The following is a 23,057-nucleotide window of genomic DNA, read 5'->3' on the forward strand; positions in this document are numbered from 1 at the left end:
ACTGCAGCCTTGACCTCCTGGACTCAGGTGATCCTCCCACCTTAGCCTCCCGGGACTACAGATGCCCACCACCACAGCCAACTAATTTATTTTGTTGTTTTTTGGAGACAGAGTTTTGCTCTTGTCACCCAGGCTGGAGTTCAGTGGCACAATATCTGCTAACTGCAACCTCCGCTTCCTGGGTTCAAGTGATTCTCCTGCCTTAGCCTGCCCAGTAGGTGGGATTACAGACATTCACCACCACACCCGGCTGTTTCTTTTTTTTTTTTTGAGATGGTGTCTCGCCCTGCTGTCCAGGCTGGAGTGCAATGGTGCGATCGCGGCCCACTGCAACCTCCACCTCCCAGGTTCAAGTGAATCTCCTGCCTCAGCCTCCTGAGTAGCTGGGATTACAGGTGCGTGCCACGATGCCCAGCTAATTTTTGTATCTTTAGTAGAGACAGGGTTTCACCATCTTGGCCAGGCTGGTCTCGAGCTCTTGACCTCGTGATCCGCCTGCCTCAGCCTCCCAAAGTGCTGGGATTACAGCCGTGAGCCACTGCGCCTAGCTTTAATTTTTGTATTATTAGTAGAGATGAGGTTTCAACATGTTGGCCAGGCTGGTCTCAAACTCCTGACCTCAGGTGGTCCACCTGCCTCAGCCTCCCAAAGTGCTGGCATTACGGGTGTGAGCCACCGTGTCCGGCCTCCACCTAGCTAATTTTTGTATATTTTGTAGAGATGGGGTTTCACTATGTTGCCCAGGCTGATCTTGAACTCCTGGGCTCAAGCGATCCGCCTGCCTTCGCCTCCCAAAGTGTTAGGATTACAGGCATGAGCAACTACAGCCAGCCAGTCTTACAGCTTTTGTTAGAGAATGGGATAAAATAGGCTGGGTGCGGTGGCTCACGCCTGTAATCCCAGCACTTTGGGAGGCTGAGGTGCGTGGATCACGAGGTCAGGAGATGGAGACCATCCTGGCCAATACGGTGAAACCCTGTCTTTACTAAAAATACAAAAGTTAGCTGGGCATGGTGGCATGCACCTATAATCCCAGCTACTAGGGAGGCTGAGGCAGGAGAATGGGATAAAATAGTCATATTACATTTAACCATGAGTGCCATTTTTTTTTCTGTCAATTGCTGTTCAATAGGAAGAAACTTAATGGGTTTAAGAGAAGGTGACACTTTATGGTTAGGGTTGAGCTAGAATATCAAAGCAGTATTAATCGTAATTGTGATGGTTACTTATCAAAGTGTTGCTGGGTTGATTCTGGCTGCTTGTGTCCTAACTCTGGATCTTTTCCTTAATGTGACAAAGTAACTGAAACAACCTGGTGCTACAGCCCTGGAGAGCAAAACTGTCTTAACATTAACTTACTGCGCCGGGCGCGGTGGCTCAAGCCTGTAATCCCAGCACTTTGGGAGGCCGAGACGGGCGGATCACGAGGTCAGGAGTTCGAGACCATCCTGGCTAACACGGTGAAACCCCGTCTCTACTAAAAAATACAAAAAGCTAGCCGGGCGAGGTGGCTGGCGCCTGTAGTCCCAGCTACTCGGGAGGCTGAGGCAGGAGAATGGCGTAAACCCGGGAGGCGGAGCTTGCAGTGAGCTGAGATCCAGCCACTGCACTCCAGCCTGGGCGACAGAGCGAGACTCCGTCTCAAAAAAAAAAAAAACATTAACTTACTGCTTCCATATGGGTCATAAATTTTCATGGAGACTTAAATGCTATGCATAACTGGCCTGGCCCTTTCTATTCCCTCCGTAGATTTTTTTTTTTGTAATTATTTAATTATTTATTTTTTATGAGCTGGAATCTTGCTCTATTGCCCAGGCTGGAGTGCAGTGGCACGATCTCAGCTCACTGCAACCTCCGCCTCCCAGGTTTAAGCGATTCTTCTGCCTCAGCCTCCTGAGTAGCTGGGATTACAGGCGTGCGCTACCATGTCCAGCTAATTTTGTATTTTCAGTAGAGACGGAGTTTCTCCATGTTGGTCGGGCTGGGCTTGAACTCCTGACCTCAGGTGATCCGCCTGCCTCAGCCTCGCAAAGTACTGGGATTACAAGTGTGAGCCACTGCGCCTGGTCCCTCCCTAGTTTTATTAATTTTTTTTTTTTCTTTGAGACGGAGTTTTACTCTGTCACCCAGGCTGGAGTGCAGTGGCACGATCTCGGCTCACTGCAGTCTCCACCTCCTGGGTTCAAACGATTCTCATGCCTCAGCCACGCTAGTAGTTGGAATTACAGGCACCTGCCACCACGCCTGGCTAATGTTTGTATTTTTGGTAGAGATGGGGTTTCACCCGTGTTGGCCAGGCTGGTCTTGAACTCCTAACCTCAGGTGATCCACCCACTTCAGCCTCCCAGTGTGGTGGGATTAGAGATGTGAGCCACCATGTCTGGCCCCAAGCCCAAGTTTTATTCTGTAGGTACTGTAATGAAACATGTAGTTTGCTGACTAAAAGCTTTGTTGAAAAGGCTGGAATCTAGAATTTGTTTTCTTTCTTGAAATAATTCATTCTTGAGATTTCAGAGAGAAGTGAAACTTTTTGTATTTGAACAGCTCTGTATATACTTGGTATAGGAATGAACTTAGAATACCATTAATAATTATTTAACTTTTTTTTTTTTTTTTTTGAGACGAAGTCTCTCTCTGTCGCCCAGGCTGGAGTATAGTGGCGCAATCTCGTCTCACTGCAAGCTTCATCTCCTGGGTTCACACCATTCTCCTGCCTCAGCCCCCTGAGTAGCTGGGACTACAGGTGCCCGCCACGCCCAACTAGTTTTTTGTATTTTTAGTAGAGACGGGGTTTCACTGTGTTAGCCAGGATGGTCTCAATCTCCTGACCTCATGATCCACCCGCCTCGGCCTCCCAAAGTGCTGGGATTACAGACGTGAGCCACCGCACCCGGCCAATTATTTAACATTTTATCATGAAATATTTCTGTCTAAAAATATTTGCAGACTACAATCTTGGGAAGATCACACTATTACCTTAATTGTTTGCTTTTAAAATACAACTTTTAAAAGCCTATTTTGGTGCTTGCTTCGACAGCACGTATGCTAAATTGGAACAATCAAGAGAAGATTAGCATGGCCTCTCTGCACAAGGATGACACACAAATTTGTGAAGTGTTCCATATTAAAAGAAAAATTTTTGGCCTGGGGCAGTGGCTCATGCCTATAATCCCAGCACTTTGGGAGGCCGAGGCGGGTGGATCACCTGAAGTCAGGAGTTTGAGACCAGCCTGGCAAAACCCCATTTCGACTAAAAATAGAAAAATTAACTGGGTGTGGTGGCATGTGCTTGTAATCCCAGCTACTCGGGAGTCTGAAGTAGGAGAATCGCTTGAACCCGGGAATTAGAGGTTGCAGTGAGCTGAGATCACGCCACTGCACTCCAGCCTAGGCGACAGAGTGAGACTCCATCTCAAAAAAAATTAAAAACTTTTAAGGACTGCTTTGCCTATTTTGGATAAAAATCTTCCTCAGATGTAGACAAGACATTTCTGCGTCTTCTTTTTCTTCTTTTTTAGACAAGGCCTCGCTGTATCTCCCAGGCTGGAGTGCAGTGGTGCAATCATGGCCCACGCAGCCTTGACCCCCAGGCTCAAGCAGTCCTGCTAGTTCAGTCTCCCAAGTAGCTGGCACCACAGACATGCACTACCATGCCCAGCTGATTTTCCAGTGCCTTAAACGGGATATTAATCATCATTACAAAAGTGATTTACAGCCTGGCCAACGTGGTGAAACCCCATCTCTACTAAAAAAAAACAAAATACAAAAATTAGCTGGGCTTGGTAGTGGGCCCCTTTGATCCTAGCTATTTTGGAGGCTGAGGCAGGAGAATCACTTGAACCCAGGAAGCAGAGGTTGCAGCGAGCCGAGATCACGCCATTGCACTCCAGCCTAGGTGACAAGAGTGAAACTCTGTCTCAAAAAAAAAAAAAGCAATTTAATTCATTTACCTCATTGTGATCAGGGCCACAATTGGAAACTTGAGTTGTTATACTTGTAATAATATTCTCAGAACTGATTGACTTATAAGGAAGAACTGTTTGCCTCATACCAAATCGCCCAAGACTAATTGATGTACTTGAGTTTTTTGATTCCTCAGTGTGCCAAGTTCCTCTTTTCCTAGAGGAGCTATGCATAGTTCCAGATCCGATTTGTGGTTTCCAATTTATTGTAGGTTAAAATAACCTGATAACATTAGTTTATTAGAATTATATGTAAAACAAAAGTAAAAAGGCTTTGCCGGGAATGAAGGGGCTGTGCTGTGATCGGAATCCAAGTGAGTACTGCTACTCTAAGTGGTCATATATGTAAATCCCATTTAGGAGAGGTGTTATTGTAATTGACTGAAAGAGGGGTTGAATTTAGTCAGTATTAGTGGGGGCTGTTGGCTGATGTTTAGTCATCTAGTGGCTTAAAACCTGACAGGAGAGACGTGGCTACTTGTCCGTTGTAATATAATACTTGGTGTTGGTGACTCTAGAGAGGAAGGATTATGTTTTCCAAATTAGCAGGCGGTGGTATATATGCCCCAGAAGACAGATGAAACCTAAAAAGAAAAGAAAAGCTCCTTTCTGGTCTGAATTCTGTAATTCTATAAGTACAGAATATGTTGGTAGATAGAAAGATTACCCAAAACCCGAAACAGCAAGTAGAAGATTGTTCATGTAGGAACAACATATAAGGGACAAGGGTGGAAAAAAGACTAGATTTAAGCAGTAAAAGATCATTAAGCGAGGCATCGTCACTTCTTCAGTAGGACAGTTATTATTGGGATTTAAGCAGGGGCTTATCAATAAATACTGTGTTGTCCTTCCCCTTCTAAATTTGAAATCAACTGAGAAGTAGATAATAAAATAAGATTGAAATTTTTTTTAAAAAAATAGCCTTATTGGTGAGGCTCAATGGAGAATATGCCGTAGATCTGTGCCCAAGTGAGCTTGCTAACATCCTCCCTCCCAATTAAACTTAACAGGATGATGGACGTCTGGAAATTCCACCCCACTCCCAACTCTACCCACCCCACTGCAGGTTGCTTAGTACAGGACCTGTAGACAAAGGCTGGCATCCTGCACACTGTGCTTAATCCTGCTGGTGCTTCAGCTCTCTTGGAGAGCCCAGGAGGGGCTGGGCCATGGGTGACTAGTTTCTTCTAGTTGTCAGAGGGTTGAGGAATGAGGTCTGGAATATTATAGCTGTATAACTTTACTTTCTCAGGAAGATTTGAGGCTGCCAAATAGTGGCCCTCCACTACCAGTATGCTCGTATGGTGCTTTTTCCCACCCGTTCTAGAAGACTGAACCATGAACTTAAATTACATATTTTAGACCAAAGAGAATTATAGATCTCTGTCCTTAAAAACTCATAAAATATCTTTGGCTGGGTGTGGTGACTCATGCCTGTAATTCCAGCACTTTGGGAGGCTGAGGTGGGTGGATCACAAGGTCAGGACTTTGAGACCAGCCTGGCCAACATGGTGAAACCCTGTCTCTGCTGAAAATACAAAAATTAGCCGGGCATGGTGGCACACGCCTGTAATCTCAGCTACTTGGGAGGCTGAGGCAGGGGAGTTGCTTGAACCCAGGAGGCGGAGGTTGCAGCGAGCTGAGGTTGTGCCACTGCACTCTAGCCTGGACAACAGAGTGAGACTCCATCTCAAAAAAAAAAAAAAAGAAAAAAAAGCCTCATAAAATAGGGGGAAATGTGTCTGGCTTCAGACAGTTGGGATAATTTGGAGGCAAAGGCAGAGACCGGATACTTGCCTAGCAGCCTCTGGGTAGATGCTAATTAAAGAAGTATTTGCCTAGCCAGGCGCGTTGGCTTATGCCTATAATCCCAGCACTTTGGGAGGCTGAGGCGGGTGGATCATGAGGTCAGGAGATCAGGACCATCCTGGCTTACACGGTGAAACCCCGTCTCTACTAAAAATACAAAAAATTAGCCGGGTGTGGTGGCAGGCACCTGTAATCCCAGCTACTTGGGAGTCTGAGGCAGGAGAATCACTTTACTCCAGCCTGGGCGACAGAGCAAGACTCTGACTCAAAAAAAAAAAAAATGGTATTTGCCGTTTCACTAAAATACCTCCTGTTCACTTTGTCCACTGCCCCTCGCCATCCGTGAAGAGTTTCACAGTGAAAACCAGAAACCTTGCCCGGACACATTCTAAAAGAGCTGTAACACTTCAATTTGGTTTTGAAGTCTTGCCAGCGAAATCCTAACTAAGGCTTTTCTATTTTTGTTAAATATCTGTCAGTCATATTCTGAAAACTGTAATTATTTTCAAGGTTACCTAATTCAGTAGAAGAATTACTCTTTTCATAGTAAGTATTCAGTCATACAGAGTAACAAACTGCTGGTTCTGAACTTGTTAGTTTGTTCTTGCTAATTCTTCTCCCTCCCTTTTCTCCTTTACCAGAATCATATTCTAAGAATTCAGCCACTCAGGTATCCACCATGGTGTTGGGTCTTGAACAGAAGATGTCAGATGGTAATTTACCGCTTTGTATTATTGCCTAATTTTATTTGTAATTAGATTTATGTTGGTAACAGAAATTTATCATGTTTTTCCTCTTGTCATCATCTATCATCGTCTATTCTAACAATTCCATTCAAAAGTCACCATCTGGTGACTTAGGCTGTAAATGAAAATGGATTTTTTTTTTTTTGAAGTGGAGTCTTGCTCTGTTGCCCAGGTTGGAGTGCAGTGGCGCAGTCTCGGCTCACTGCAACCTCCACCTCCCAGGTTCAAGCAATTTTCCTGCCTCAGCCTCTCGAGTACCTGGGATTACAGGCACCTGCTGCCATGCCTGACTAATTTTTTTGTATTTTTAGTAGAGATGGGGTTTTGCCATGTTGGTTAGGCTGGTCTTGAACTCCTGACCTCAGGTGATCCACCTGTCTCGGCCTCCCAAAGTGCTGGGATTGCAGGCATGAGCCACCGCACCCAGCCCTGAAAACAGATTTTTAACCAGAGACCTGCTTCATATCTTTTTTATAATTCTGAGTTGAGCCAAGATTAGTTGTAATTTGGTTTCTGGCAGTAATGCTTACAAGGGCAATATTATTCCCAGACCCAGGATAAAAACCTCTGGTGTGCTTTGACTGTTCATGATACTTCCTGGTGTTTCAGATGTGTATGGAGTAGTAAAATACAGGATGAGTACCTTACGCTCTGTATTTGATTGGAGCTTCTTGAGTGCTTTGACTATTCCTTCCTAAATCTGAGCTTCTTCTTTGGAATTTCTGTTCCTTTTCTATAAATTTCTTCATGAATTCAAAGCTGCTTAATTAAGATGATATGAGTCAGCTCCCGAAGGAAGAAAGCTCTTATTTGTTTAAATTAGAGGTTTTAAGGATTTATTGGAAACGCAGAGATTAGAGCTTTGTGATTCAAAATAGCCATTTGATGGCCGAGGCAAACTAGGCTCTGTGTATTTCTGGCAGGTTATCCCTTTTCTTCCAGACGTTCTGCTTCCCAGTATTTAAGACTGACTGCAAAATGCAGAACTCAGGGAAACGCTGATATCAGTCTGAGATGAGCCCTGCCATCACGAGGGTGCCAGTACCCCGTGACCAGCGGCACTTTACTGCAAGCCTTAGTCAGAGTACAAAGTGTTCCTGCTTGGTGGTTTTGCTGCAGCTTCAGAGTTTAGCCTGAACTGTAGCAGGATTTTGTAACTTGCACCTTTTTTGAGAAGTCTGACGGAGGTATAATGTCCAAGGACAATTCTTTGAGTAAGTCCTACCAAATATAGGAGGTAGGGAGGACATTTCGCTAGATGGGCCTAGTTCTTTTATTTTAAAAGCTAGGATTTTAGGTTACCAGGAGCTGGTCTGGGAATGTAATATTTTGAGCCCATATGTCAGTGTTTTTAGAGGAAAATGAAATGGCTCTAAAAATTCCAAAGTAGGAGTAGAAGTGTGGAAATAGGAAAACCATTGTGAGTTAAAACTGATCTAGGGAGCTGAGTGACTGGGTGAGGGGAGGGAGATAACTTTTTTAGTGTAGGCTAAATTTTTTACTTCCTGAATTTTTAACCATGTGAATGTATTACTTATTATAAAATATACATTAAAAATAAACTATTCAAAATAAGTTGAGTTAGAGTCAGGTTGGTCTCTTGTGCATTTAGGTATTAAACTATTTAATTTTAATTTCAGTATACTAAGGATGAATTGTTAGTGTATTTTGTTCATTTTTTACTAATTTATTTTCAAATCTGTTAATTCAGACAGCGTTTCTGGAGATCATGGGGAGTCTGCCTGTCTTGGTACCGTCAACAGTGTCTATAGTAATCCCTCTCTTCCACAGTCCCCTGGGGACTCAGAGGAGTACTTCGCCACTTACTTTAATGAGAAGATCTCCATTCCTGAGGAGGAGGTTAGTGTGAGGTCCTTGGAGGAGAGCACTATTGTCTGGGGAAAACCTGTGAGTGAAAGATCTGCTGGATGGCTCAGAGTCAGCAGCCTCAGCTCTAATTTTGGCTGGAAGTCTCTGAAAACTGTATATATATATACACATATACATACACACACACACACACACACACATCTATCTATATCTATCTATCTGCCTATCTATCTATCTGTCTGTCTGTCTATCTGTATGTTTTTTTTACAGACAGGATCTTGCTCCGTCATCTAGGCTCCAGTGCAGTGGCACAACCATAGCTCACTGTAGCCTTGTATTCCTGGGGTCAAGTGATCCTCCCACCTCAGCCTCCCCAGTAGCTGGGACTATAGATGGCATGCCACCATGCCAGGCTCATTATTTTTATTTTTGTTTTTAGAGACAGGGTCTCACTATGTTGCCCAGGCTAGTCTTGGACTCCTGGCCTCAAGTTATCCTTCCTCTTGTTCGTTGATGAAAAAGAGTCAAACTCTGGCTGGGCTCAGGCTCACACCTATAATCCCAGCACTTTGGGAGGCTAAGGAAGGAGGATCGCTTGAGGCTGGGAGTTCAAGACCAGCCTGGCCAACATGGTGAAACCTGGTCTCTACAAAAAATACAAAAATTATCTGGGCATGGTGGTGTGCACCTGTAGTTCCAGCTACTCAGGAGGCTGAGGTGGGAGGATCACTTGAGCCCAGGAGGCAGAAGTTGCAGTGAGCTAAGATCATGCCATGGCACTTCACTCTGGGTAACAGAATGAGACCTCCTGTCAAAAACAAAAACCAAAACAAAACAGGTCGGGCGCAGCGGCTCACACCTGAATCCCAGCACTTTGGGAGGCCAAGACAGGCAGATCACCTAAGGTTAGGAGTTCAAGACCAGCTTGGTCAACATGGCGAAACCCTGTCTTTACTAAAGTTACAAAAGTTGGCTGGGTGTAGTGGTGGGTGCCTGTAATCCCAGCTACTTGGGAGACTGAGGCAGGAGAATCACTTGAACCTGAGAGGCAGAGGCTGCAGTGAGCCAAGATTGCACCACTGCACTCCAGCTTGAGTGACAGAGTGAGACTCCATCTCAAAACAAACAAACAAACAAGAGTCAAACTCTGTAAAATATTTAAAGAGGTTTATTCTGAGCCAAATATGAGTGACCAAGGCCTGTGACACAGCCCCAGGAAGTCCTGAGAACATGTGCCCAAGGTGGTTGGGTAACAGCTTGCTTTTATACGTTTTAGGGGTCAGAAGTTACAGGCAGACATCAGCCAATATATGTAAGGTGTACATCGGTTCCATCAGGAAAGGTGGGACAACTTGAAGTGGGGAGGGGGCACCTTTTAGGTCAAAAGTGGATTTAAAGATTTTCTGCTTGGAAGTTGATTGAGGCTGGGTGCAGTGGCTCATGCGTGTAATTCTAGCACTTTGGGAGGCTGAGGTGGGTGGATTGCTTGAGCCCAGGAGTTCAAGACCAGCCAGCTTGGGCAACATGATGAGACCTTGTCTCTACTTAAAAAAAAAAAAAATAGTTGGGTGTGGTGGTGCACACCTGTGGTCCCAGCTACTTTGGAGGCTGAAGTGGAAGGATTGCTTAAGCCCAGGAGTTTGAGACCAGCCTGGGCAACATGGCAAAACCCTGTCTCTACAAAAATAAAAATAAATAAAAAAAGAAATTGGGCCGGGCGCGGTGGCTCAAGCCTGTAATCCCAGCACTTTGGGAGGCCGAGACGGGCGGATCACGAGGTCAGGAGATCGAGACCATCCTGGCGAACACGGTGAAACCCCGTCTCTACTAAAAACTACAAAAAACTAGCCGGGCGAGGTGGCGGGCGCCTGTAGTCCCAGCTACTCGGGAGGCTGAGGCAGGAGAATGGCGTAAACCTGGGAGGCAGAGCTTGCAGTGAGCTGAGATCCAGCCACTGCACTCCAGCCTGGGCGACAGAGCGAGACTCCGTCTCAAAAAAAAAAAAAAAAAAGAAATTGGTTGAAAGAGTTATTTTCTAAAGACCTGGTCTAAAATGAGAGGCTGTGGAGTGTCTAAAATGAGGGGTTGTGGAGACAAAGGTTTTTATTATGTAGGTGAAGCCTCCACATAACAAGCTTCAGAGAAAATAGATGTAAATGTCTTTTATCAGACTTAAAAAAGTACCAGACTACTAGTTAATTCTCTCCTGGATCAGGAAAAGACCTGGAAAGGGAAGGAGATTCTCTACATATTCTAGGTTTTGCTCATAAGAGACTGCTTTGCAGGGTCATTTCAAAATATACAAAGAAATATATTTTGGAGTAAAATACTTTGATTTCTTTCAGGGCCTGTTATCTGTCATGTGATGGTATGCTAGAGTCAGGTTGGAATTTGGCATGTTATTGCTATAAGGGGTCTGTTTTGTCAGTTTTAAGATCTCTGGTTTTGCTTGTTTGTTTGTTTGTTTTGAGAGGGAGTTTCACTCTTGTTGCCCAGGCTAGAGTGCAGTGTTGCGATCCCGGCTCACCACAACCTCCTCCTCTCTGGTTCAAGCCATTCTCCTGCGTCAGCCTCCCGAGTAGCTGGGATTACAGGCGTGTGCCACCATGCCTGCCTAATTTTGTATTTTTAGTAGAGATGAGGTTTCTCCATGTCAGTCAGGCTGGTCTCGAACTCCCAACCTCAGGTGATCCACCCGCCTCGGCCTCCCAAAGTGCTGGGATTACATGCGTGAACCACTGCGCCCACCTGGCCAAGATCTCTGTTTTAATGCTAGTCATTGGTGTCGGAATTCCAAAGGGAAGGGGGTATAATGAGGTTTGTCTGACCTCTCCCTCCCATCATGGCCTGAACTAGTTTTTCAGGTTTTCTTTGGAATGCCCTTAGTTAAGAAGAGGATCCATTCAGTTGGTTGGGGAAGCTTAGCATTTTATTTTTGTTGCTCTCGCCACTGTCCCGAGTAGCTGGACTACAGGCACACACCACACACCACCACATCTGGCTTGTTTCCTTTTTAAAATGGTGGCTCTTGTCCTTTTTGGGAAGTGTTTGGGCACAGAGGTACCGATACTGTTATTCTAGTTTTAGAATAAGAGGCTGATGGAACCCGCAAGTAAGGGAGGGGCTCTGACTTAGAGAAGTGGCCAGCTTCTTAATAAAAAGTGGGTGAAATGGAAGTGAAACTTGGACACATGCAATATCTGACATTGTAAATCCTTTTGTGAGGCTAGTATTGTTGCTTCATATGTGATAACAGATCAATTAGATCAGTAGTTCAATAGTGATGTTCAGTTTAATCTCTTTTTCTCTCTTGTGTAGTACTCTTGTTTTAGCTTTCGTAAACTCTGGGCTTTCACCGGACCAGGCTTTCTTATGAGCATTGCCTACTTGGATCCAGGAAATATTGAATCCGATTTGCAGTCTGGAGCAGTGGCTGGATTTAAGGTGAACATCTAGTCCTACCCCTGTCCTTTTAAACACACAATACACTCTCATATCCTTTTCTCCACCCTGCATGGTGGATAGTAACCTCAGGGGCTACTTCATTGGCAGTGGCTTTTATATGTAAAGTACTTTCCATTTGGTCTTATTTTTATCCACATAGTTTCCTTGAACAAAGGAGAAACTGCATATAGGAGAAACTGAGGCTCAGAAAGGTACAAGGTGACTTAGCAGGTCATGTGCAAAACCTGTTATAGAACTCAAGTCATTTGATTCTTGACCTGGGCTCTTTTCTGAATGCAGTATTTACCACTCATGTTGCCAAACAACTAAATAAACAAACAAACAAACAAAAGCTCAGTTGTTCAATGAGTGTTACAGGATATTTTGTTCTTCTTAGTTGCTCTGGATCCTTCTGTTGGCCACCCTTGTGGGGCTGCTGCTCCAGCGGCTTGCAGCTAGACTGGGAGTGGTCACTGGGCTGCATCTTGCTGAAGTATGTCACCGTCAGTATCCCAAGGTGAGCAATGTACTGTCCTGTTTGTCTCTCACTCATGCCGTAGAAATCTGTGTGTCTGGCAGTATGTGCTGGCCTCATTATATAGTGAGACAGTCAAGGACTTGGGGGTCAGTAGCCCTGAAGACGGATGGTACCAAGGGAAATACTGTAGCTCCTCCTGCTGCCAGGCCATGTTTTCCCCGCTCCTTCAAAATCTAACTTAAGACTGGCATTTCCTAGAAGGTTTTCTTAGAAAAACTCTGTTACAATTCACTGTGGCTTCCAGTATCTAGCAATGCCCAGCCCGTAGGGAGGAGGATACTCTCTTTGAGCACTTTTATTCATACCTCCATGGTACTCCATCAGTTTGCATTTTATATATCTTCTTTTTTTGTTTGACTTTGCCATCACTTTGTAAAAGTAAGTTTTTTTCCTTTTACTACAAACTATATGTGGCAGGATCTTTGGATTTGCTAATAATTATTTTTCGGTTTCCCTTCCCCCTGGGGGCTACACTGTCCTCTACAGCTTCCTTCTGGACATTTTGGGCCTTTCTTACCTTGCCTAAGGCAAGAATGAACACTATGTCTGGAAGATGTTTTTAACTTAGCTTTGTCTTTTGTTTTGTTTCTTTTCCTAGATGTGAGCAAAAAGTATCCTTATCTGCTTTTCAAAAAAATAAAAAATTCTTGGTAATATCCCCATTTACTCTGTTGTGATTATTACACATTTTATGCCTGTATCAAAATATCCCATATGCCCGATACTATATATAGCTACTATGTACCCATAACATTTTTTAAAAACAAACAAAACCTTGGTAATTTATAATCCTTCTAGCTTTTTTCTTTCTTTTTATTTTTTGAGATGGAGTCTGAATCTGTCACCCATGGTGGATTGCAGTGATGTAATCATGGCTCACTGCAGCCTTGACCTCCCAGACTCAAGCGATTCTCCCACCTCAGCCTCCCAAGTAGCTGGGACCACAGGCAAGCACCATCACACCCAGCTAATTAAAAAATTTTTTTCTTTTTTTTGGTAGAGATGAGGTATTGCTATGTTGCCTAGACTGGTCTCAAACTCCTGGGCTCAGGCAGTCCTCCCACCACAGCTTCTCAAAGTGCTGGGACGACAGGCATGAGCTGCTGCACCAAGCCTAGCTTCTTTTTCTTCATATATGTTAATAGTTGCTTATTTTGTAATAATAATAATTTTTTTTTTTTTTTTGAGACAGAGTCTCACTCTATTGTCCAGGCTAGAGTTCAGTGGTGTGATCTCGGCTCACTGCAGCCTCTGCCTCTTGCAGTGAGGCGATTCCAGTGATTCTCTTGCCTCAACCTCCTGACTAGCTGGGATTACAGGCATGTGCCACCATGCCTGGCTAATTTTTGTATTTTTAGTAGAGATGAGGCTTCACCATGTTGGCCAGGCTGGTCTCGAACTCCTGACCTCAGGTGATCTGCCAGCCTCAGCCTCCCAAAGTGCTGGGACGACAGGCATGAGCCACTGTGCCCGGCCCGCTTTTTTTTGTTGTTGTTGTTGCTTTTTTTGTTTGTTTTTTTGAGACGGAGTTTCACTCTTTCACCCAGGTTGGAGTGCAGTGGCACAATTAAGGCTCAGGCCTCCTGGGCTCAGGCAGTCCTCCCACCACAGCTTCCGCAGTAGCTGGGATTACAGATGTGTACCACCACACCTGGCTAATTTTTGTATTTTTAGTAGAGATGGGGTTTCACCATGTTGGCCAGGCTGGTCTCGAACTCCTGACCTCAGGTGATCCACCCGCCTCTGACTCCCAAAGTACTGGGACGACAGGCATGAGCTGCTGCACCAAGCCTAGCTTCTTTTTCTTCATATATGTTAATAGTTGCTTATTTTGTAATAATAATAATTTTTTTTTTTTTTTTGAGACAGAGTCTCACTCTATTGTCCAGGCTAGAGTTCAGTGGTGTGATCTCAGCTCACCACAACCTCTGCCTCCCGGGTTCAAGCGATTCTCCTGCCTCAGCCTCCTGAGTAGCTGGGACTCCAGGCGTGCACCACCATGCCCATCCAATTTTTGTGTTTTCAGTAGAGATGAGGTTTCACTATGTTGGCCAGGCTGGTCTCAAACTCCTGACCTCACGATCTGCCCGTCTCAGCCTCCAAAACTGCTGGGATTACAGGTGTGAGCTACCGCACCCAGCCTGCTCTTTTTTTTTTTTTTTTTTGAGACCGAGTCTCGCTTTGTCACCCAGGCTTGGGTACAGTGGTGTGATCTTGGCTTACTGTAACGTCGACCTCCCAGGTTCAAGCAATTCTCCTCTCTCAGCTTCCCGAGTAACTGGGATTACAGGTGCATACCACCACACCCGGCTAATTTTTGTATTTTTAATAGAGACAGGGTTTCACCATGTTGGCCAGGCTGATCTCAAACTCCAGACCTCAAGTGATCCACTTGCCTCAGCCTCCCAAAGTGCTGGGATTACAGATATGAGATACTGTTCCTGGCCTGTTTTTTTTTTTTTTCTTTTTTTTTTAATTAAGATAGGGTCTTGCCCTGTTACCCAGACTAGAGTTCAATGGTACAATCATAGCTCACTATAACCTTGACCTCCCAGGTGCAAGCAGCTTTCCTACCTCAGTCTCTTGAATAGCTGGGACCACAGGCATGCACCATAATAACCCAGCTATTTTTAAAATTTTTTGTAGAGACAGGGTTTCACCATGTTACCCAGCCTGGGCTCGAACGCCTGGGCTCAAGTAATCCTCCCGCCTGCCTCCCAAAGTTCAGGGATTATAGGTGTGAGCTACTATGGGTGACCTGACAAATGTTTTGGATCCTAGCTATCTGGAGGTGTTTTTTCTGGCTTCAGTGAGTCAGCATAACTGAATTTGATTTTTAGCTGTATTGTTTGGCCAGATTACTTTGTGACTTCGTTATATGCCACCCAATTCCAACCATCTTTCCTTGAGTCCTTTTGCATATCTGTTCTTTTTCACTTGCTTGGGTATTATTACATTAAAGGTGACTCCAACCTTTTTTGTTGTTGTGGTGGTGGTTTGTTGAGACAGTCTTGCTCTGTCTGTTGCCCACTCTGGAGTGCAGTGGCATAATCACAGCTCACTGCAGCCTTGACCCCTGGGGCTCAGGCAGTCCTCCTGCCTCAGCCTCCCAGGTAGTCAGGACTACAGGCGTACGCCATCATGCGTGGATAATTTTTGTCCTTTTTTTTTTTTTCTTTAATTTTTATTTTGGGTTTGGAGATGGATACATGTGAAGGTTTTTTTGTGTGTGTGTGAAAGCAAGCTTATTAAGAAAGTAAAGGAGTAAAGAAAGGCTATTCCGTAGGCAGAGCAGTCACATATGAAGGTTTGTTACATAGATAAACATGTGTCATGGGGGTTTGTTGTACATATTATTACATCACCCTGATATTAAGTCCAGTACCCAATAGTTATCTTTTCTGCTTCTCCCTCTCCTCCCACCCTCCCCCATCAAGTAGACCCCAGTGTCTGTTGTTTCTGTCTGTGTGTTCATAAGTTCTTATCATTTAGCTCCCAATTTTTGTAGTTTTTGTAGAGATGGGGTTTTTGCCATGTTGCCCAGGCTGGTCTCAAACTCCTTTGCTTAAGGAATCTGTCTTGGCATCCCAAAATGCTGGGATTACAGGCATAAGCCACTGTGCCTGGTCGACCCCAACCTTTTTTTTTTGAGATGGAGTCTCGCTTTGTTGTCCAGGCAGTGGCACCACCTCGGCTCACCACAACCTTTGCCTCCCAGATTCAAGTGATTCTCCTGCCTCAGACCCCCAAGTAGCTGGGATTACAGGCATGCGCAGCTAATTTTTGTATTTTTGGTCGGGACGGGGTTTCACCTTGTTGGCCAAGCTGGTCTTGAACCCTGACCTCAGGTGATCCACCTGCCTCAGTCTCCCAAAGTGCTGGGATTACAGGTGTGAGCCACTGTGCCCGGCCTACCCCAACCTTTTCATGTTTGTTTTGTCTTCCCAGCTATGGTCAGGATAGATGTGCTCTTCTGCAATCATTTAATATTCTTTCTTGACCCATATTTTGACCGTATTAGCATCCTTATTCTCCTCTAAAAATTTTAGGATTCTTTTTAGGAAATTAAGTGGATATTAGTAAATGGAAATTACATTCTTCTCGAGTAGAAAGGAAAAAGAAAAAAGTAAGATCAATTACTGCCTTGACCTTCGTTCACAGGCTCTGCCACGTGGTAGCACAGTTTTCCTTCTCCAGCTAAGAGCCACAGTGCAGTGATCCGCCAAGTGGAGGCATGTTCTGGTATTTCTTCTCTAGTCTGGAGGCTTATAAAGGACTGTTTATGGTTTAGTGCCAAAATGTGAATTCCAAATTGTGGAGGAATTTTTTAGAAGTGATTAATCAGAACCATGTCTTTCTACTGTTTGGTGTTTAGGTCCCACGGATCACCCTGTGGCTGATGGTGGAGCTGGCTATCATCGGCTCAGATATGCAAGAAGTCATTGGCTCAGCCATTGCCATCAATCTTCTGTCTGTAGGAAGGTGAGGGGGTTTTTCTCTAGAAAATAATCAGTGTTTTGCTGGATTTCAAAGCAGAGATAAAAACAAAAACCCAATTCATTTTTAAGTTTGAAGATTCAACTCAATTGTTATTTCTTCTGTGGAATTTTTCTGGAAACAATTTCTTTTCCCCTGGTAGATGTAGACTCTACATCTTCCATTTCCCATGGTGAGTTATGCTTACCTTTATTAGAATGTGTGGCGTTTTGTATCGCAATTATTGATTTGTATGTTGTTTTATCCCACTAGATGCTATCTTTTTTTTTCTTTTTTTTTTTTTTTTGAGACAGAGTCTTTCTCCGTCACCCAGGCTGGAGTGCAGTGGTGTGATCTTGGCTCACTGCAACCTCCGCCTCCCAGGTCCAAGCAATTCTCGTGCCTTAGCCTCTTGAGTAGCTGGGATTACAGGCACCTGCCACCATGCCCAGCTAATTTTTGTATTTTTAATAGAGACAGGGTTTCACCATGTTGGCCAGGCTGGTCTCTAACTTTTGACCTCAGGTTTAGGAATGCCCGCCTCAGCCTCCCACAGTGCTGGTATTACAGGTGTGAGCCACTACACCCAGCCCCCACTGGATACTATCTATCTAATCCTAGAAAATTCTATCCATCTAACTCCATGAGGGTAAGACCCACACTTTTCAGCTTTGTATCCTAAGAGTGACGTAGTAGGCTCTCAATTAAAGTTTAAATGAATGTAATTAAGTTGATGCTGTTACCCTACTTTACCCAAGGCCTGGTTTTCTGCCATTGTCCCTCCTCCCTCAAGTCCTAGCTTCTCCAAGTGTTCTTTATCTGGAGAGCTGTTGGGAAGAGAATGTTTTTCAATGTTTCCTTTCTTTTTGTCTCTCTGACTTCCATATCTCATCTCTGACCTAGGATTCCTCTGTGGGGTGGCGTTCTCATCACCATTGCAGATACTTTTGTATTTCTCTTCTTGGACAAATATGGTAAGGAGAGTGGAAATGGGAGGGTCGAAGGAGCTGCTCCCTGTCATGTGGCAGATGGGGAAGTCTGCCTTCTCTGAGCTTACTGCTGCCTTTTTTCCTTTAGGCTTGCGGAAGCTCGAAGCGTTTTTTGGCTTTCTCATCACTATTATGGCCCTCACATTTGGATATGAGGCAAGTGGTACAGGGTATTCATTAGCTTCTTAAAATAAGTTTTTGTGGGGTTTTTTTTAGCCTTTTATTATAAAAGACAGTAATAATGCTAGTATGGTTCAGTTATAGTGGGTGTATCAACAAAAGCCAGTTTATCCCTGGGCCGGTTTTGAAGGAATATGATCCATAGCAAACATTAGTATGCAGAAAGGCCTGCAGGGACTTCCAGGTTTAAAATGACTAGATATTTTAGGGCTTTCCAGACAAGATTCCTTGGTCCCAAGTTGACCATCTGACAACAGAACAGCCATGGATAGGGTTAATTAAGGAGGGGTTTGCAGGATTATTCTTGGCTGTTAACTTAGAGGAGTTCTGCTTTTGCTCATCCTGGTTTATATTAATTGCAGCTTGAACTTTCCCAATATTAAAACAGTTAATGAATTATGTGAGATATCCTGGATATTTCCTGGTTTGTGCCTCAACCCAGAAACTCCTTACAGTCACTAACATTATTTGTAGTACTAGCACCTTTCTTTGTACAGTTCTTATAAACTGATTTCTGCTTACTGGTCTGGCTCTGGCTGAACTTTAAAAAATATATGTAATCTATGGGTCGATTATGCCTCTTGGCCTAAGGCTTCCAAGAGAAATCCTGAACCGGGGAAAAGTATATATGAGAGTGTTTAAGGATGAGTCTCTCACTACATACGTACTAGTGGCAAACATCAAATGATTTTTAAATGAACATGGGTGAACGGAAGTATGCTAAGTATGGATAATAAAAATTGATTCTATATTCTTTTTTAATTTTTAGATTTTTATTTATTTATTTTTGAGACAGAGCGTTGCTCTGTCATGCAGGCTAGAGTGCAGTGGTGTGATCTTGGCTCACTGCAACCTCTGCTTCCCAGGTTCAAGTGGTTCTTGTGCCTCAGCCTTCCAAGTAGCTGAGATTATAGGTGTGTACCACTATGCCTGTCTAACTTTTTGTATTTTTAGTAGAGATGGGGTTTCGCTATGTTGGCCAGGCTGGTCTTGAACTGCTGACCTCAAGTGATCTGCCCATCTTGGCCTCCCAGAGTACTAGGATTTCAGGTGTGAGCCACCGTGCACAAGTCCCTTAGTAGCTTTTTCTTTTTTCCTTTTTTTTTTTTTTTTGAGATGGAGTCTCCCTCTTTCGCCCAGGCGGGAGTGCAGTGGCATGATCTCGGCTCACTGCAACTTTGGCCCCCAGGTTCAAGCGATTCTCCTGCCTCAGCCTCCCACATAGCTGGGATTATGGGTGCCTGCCACCATGCCTGGTTAATTTTTGTATTTTTCATAGAGACAGGGTTTCACCAAGTTTGCCAGGCTGGTCTTGAACTCCTGACCTCAGATGATCCGCCTGCCTCAGCCTCCCAAAGTGCTAGGATTATAGGTGTAAGCCAAGGTGCCTGGCCTTTTTTTTTTTTTTTTTTTTTGAGATAGAGTCTCACTCTATTGCCTATGCTGGAGTTCAGTGGCACAATCTCAGCTCACTACAACCTCCTCCTCCTGGGCTCAAGTGATCCTTCCACCTCAGCCTCCCTAGTAGCTGGGACTATAGGTATACACCACCACACCGAGGTAATTTTTGTAGAGATAAGGTTTCGTTGTGTTGCCAGGCTGCTGTTGAACTCCTGGGCTCAAACGATCTGCCTGTCTTGGTCTCCCGAAGTGCTAGGATTATAGGCATGAGCCATCACACCCAGCCCTTTCTTTAGAATATTAATTATGTATCCTACACATATGTTTCATATATCTAAGATGTGATGTAAACTGTCTGGACACTCAGTCTTGAATTCTCTGGCCCCTGGTAGGAAGCCCCTTATGTTGCTTGGTCCTATGATGATTCTGTATTCCTCATTATCTTAGGTAGTTGCAGAAGAAAAGATTGTGGCCAGGTGTGGTGGCCTGTAATACCAGCACTTTGGGTGGCTGAGGTGGGAAGATTTCTTGAACTCGGGAGATTGAGGTTTCAGTGAGCTGTGATCATGCCACTGCATTCCAGCCTGGGTAACGAGTAAGATCCTATCTCAAAAAATATAAAAATTAAGAAAGAAAGAAGAAGAAGGGGTTTGAAAGGGTAAGGGATGCTAACTGTTCCCTAGCACTATGTTACTCCCCTGTTTCACATTCCTGTAAAGGCTAATCATTGTTATGTTGGTATATAGTATGTTACAGTGAAACCCAGCCAGAGCCAGGTACTCAAGGGCATGTTCGTACCATCCTGTTCAGGCTGTCGCACTTCACAGATTGAACAGGCTGTGGGCATCGTGGGAGCTGTCATCATGCCACACAACATGTACCTGCATTCTGCCTTAGTCAAGGTGAGCAAGGCCCTTATCTCCTTCACCTCGTAGACAGTTCATGGGATCTTTTCCTTCAATTGGAAGGGACACAAAGTTAGTTTACAATTGTTAGGACCATGAAGGAGCAAGGTATTTTCCAAGGCTGGACATTCATAAACTCCGTATACTTAGATGATATTTTTATCACCAGATTGACCAGAGATTAGTAACTGCATAAAGCAGGTGGGACTAAAGTTCTTTTTTTTTTTTTTTTAATTGAGACAGTGTCTCACTCTGTCGCCTAGGCTGGAGTGCGTGATCTCTGCTCACTGCAAACCTCTGCCTCCCAGGTTCAAGACATTCTCGTGCCTCAGCCTGCCTCAGCCTGCTTCAGCCTCCCAAGTACCTGGGATTACAGGCGTGCACCACCACGCCTGGCTATTTTTTCTATTTTTAGTAGAGACGTGGTTTCACCATGTTGGCCAGGCTGGTCTCGAACTCCTGAGCTCAAGTGATCCACCCGCCGTGGCCTCCCAAAGTGCTGGGATTACAGGCGTGAGCTGGTGCACCCAGCTGGGACTAAAGTTTTTCATAAAATGTCAGAAGTGCATCAAGTCTCTTGTGTTTAAATTTCAAAAGCTCGAGTGGGCTTATGGAGGTCAGGAGTAAAGAAGCCCAAACAGGCTTTTACCATCAGTATTACGTAATAGCTTGCTGAGAGATTTCAGAAACCTTTATAAATAGGGATATGCACACCTTAGGACTGAAATCAGGTTGTTTTTATAGGTCAGTGGTCCTTCCAGCCACTGAGAGTAACTGAGAGCTCAGTAGTCATTTAGTCTCTGTTCCCTATTTGGGGAATGTACAGTTCAATGAAAGGGCATGAAGTTCTTTTTTCTCCCATATGAAATTCTTAATTGCTCAGTAACTAGGAGGTAGGTGAGTGTTGGATCTCTCACATTTTGTCTGGTCAACTGTTTGTCCCCTAAATCTCTCAGCTGACTCCAAACTCCTGAAATGTTACAAGGAAACTTGTTCTAACTGGTCAAAAAGTGACTGCTGTTGTTGTCATTCTAGTCTAGACAGGTAAACCGGAACAATAAGCAGGAAGTTCGAGAAGCCAATAAGTACTTTTTCATTGAATCCTGCATTGCACTCTTTGTTTCCTTCATCATCAACGTCTTTGTTGTCTCAGTCTTTGCTGAAGCATTTTTTGGGAAAACCAACGAGCAGGTGGTGAGTAAGCCGGGGTTATGGGTGGTGGTGAATATGAGGGTAAAGTGAAGACTGCAATGGGATGGGGAAGGAAAACACCTCATTCTAGTGTTAATGTTCAGGAAAAATAATCTGTAGCTTCACCTCTGCCCCCTAAAATCACCATGCACCAGTCAGAGTCTACAGTATGGGGGTAACCAAGCCTGGACCCTCTTTCTCAGCTTTTGTTTGGGAGTGGTCAACAAACAGAAAACAGAAACTGTGATGATGAGAGACTTTGTCTTGTCATTTTGAATTCTGTATCAATCTTGATTTCTGATTACCTATGTAGTGTTTTTTTTGAGACGGAGTCTTGCACTGTCATCCAAGCTGGAGTGCAGTGGCACAATCTTGGCTCACTGCAACCTCTGCCTCCTGGGTTCAAGTGATTCTCCTGCCTCAGCCTCCTGAGTAGCTGGGATTACAGGTGCCTGCCACCATACCCAGCTAATTTTTTGTAATTTTAGTAGAGATGGGGTTTCACCATGTTGGCTAGGCTGTTCTCAAACTCCTGACCTCAAGTGATCCGCCCACCTCGGCCTGTCAAAGTATAGGGATTACAGGTGTGAGCTGCTGTGCCTGGCCTGCCTATGTAGTTTTGATCACCATTTGTTTCCCATCTATGGAACCTCTGACTCCTCTGTCTGCTGTGACTGAGGATTCTATTCTGGGTGTTCTCTCATGTCTGAAGCCTTCTTCAGAGCCTCTCCTCCTGTCATCATTTAAAGTACCCCAGCGTTTGTACATTATTATCATGTACACTGTAACTCAGTGAAGATTTTTGATGACCTGTGGGTGTAGAAGGATTATAGAGGAAGATCCTAGATGACATTGCTGCCAGTCTCTGCCCACATCACAGCATATATCCAGTGTTCAGTGTTTTCCCTCCAGCCTACCTCTCATAGGTGACTGTGTATGATATGTAGGAGAGCTCTTATTTGGTCCTTGCTTCTGAAACAAAAGTTGCTTTTGAACTGCTTTGGGTTCTAGGTTGAAGTCTGTACAAACACCAGCAGTCCTCATGCTGACCTCTTTCCTAAAGATAACTCGACACTGGCTGTGGACATCTACAAAGGGGTAAGCATGTTTGGATTTGTGATCTTTGTTCCTGAATCAATATTTTTAGCATAGTATCTGGTCTTTTTTGTGACTTCACTTTAGATGTGAGCATATCTCCTGTGGAGTGTCATTTATTTCAGAACTCCAGATACCAGACAAGCATTTTGGATTAAACGGGAAGGAATAGAGGCTCAGTTGAAAAGATGCATTACACAGGCCAGGTGCGGTGGTTCACGCCTGTAATCCCAGCACTTTGGGAGGCTGAGGCAGGTGGATCACTTGAACTCAGGAGTTCAAGACCAGCCTGGCCAACATGGTGAAACCCTGTCTCTACTAAAAAAGAAATACAAAAATTAGCTGGGTGTGGTGGTGGGCACCTGTAATCTCAGCTACTCAGGAGGCTGAGGCAGGAAAATCGCTTGAACCCGGAAGGCAGAGGTTGCAGTGACCGAGATTGGGCCACTGCACTCCAGCCTGGGCGACAGAGTAAGACTCTGTCTTTAAAA

The 23,057-nt window shown here is 44.4% G+C and overlaps 1 protein-coding gene across 2 annotated transcripts in view; it reads left to right on the forward strand.

Annotated features, from left to right (window-relative positions):
• SLC11A2 (solute carrier family 11 (proton-coupled divalent metal ion transporter), member 2) overlaps positions 1 to 23,057 on the forward strand; it is a 48,282-nt gene that overhangs the window by 12,033 nt on the left and 13,192 nt on the right. For both annotated transcript variants that reach the window (XM_011930664.1, XM_011930665.1), the window contains 10 exons: positions 6,413 to 6,484; positions 8,229 to 8,377; positions 11,666 to 11,791; positions 12,189 to 12,308; positions 16,705 to 16,811; positions 17,709 to 17,779; positions 17,883 to 17,950; positions 20,122 to 20,277; positions 21,316 to 21,474; positions 22,483 to 22,569. In XM_011930664.1, the coding sequence (XP_011786054.1) occupies positions 6,413 to 6,484; positions 8,229 to 8,377; positions 11,666 to 11,791; positions 12,189 to 12,308; positions 16,705 to 16,811; positions 17,709 to 17,779; positions 17,883 to 17,950; positions 20,122 to 20,277; positions 21,316 to 21,474; positions 22,483 to 22,569 (1,115 nt within the window). The remainder of the gene's footprint in view (positions 1 to 6,412; positions 6,485 to 8,228; positions 8,378 to 11,665; positions 11,792 to 12,188; positions 12,309 to 16,704; positions 16,812 to 17,708; positions 17,780 to 17,882; positions 17,951 to 20,121; positions 20,278 to 21,315; positions 21,475 to 22,482; positions 22,570 to 23,057) is intronic.

This window comes from Colobus angolensis, unplaced genomic scaffold, assembly GCF_000951035.1.
Source record: "Colobus angolensis palliatus isolate OR3802 unplaced genomic scaffold, Cang.pa_1.0 Scaffold87, whole genome shotgun sequence".
In the NCBI taxonomy this organism is placed as follows: domain Eukaryota; kingdom Metazoa; phylum Chordata; class Mammalia; order Primates; family Cercopithecidae; genus Colobus; species Colobus angolensis.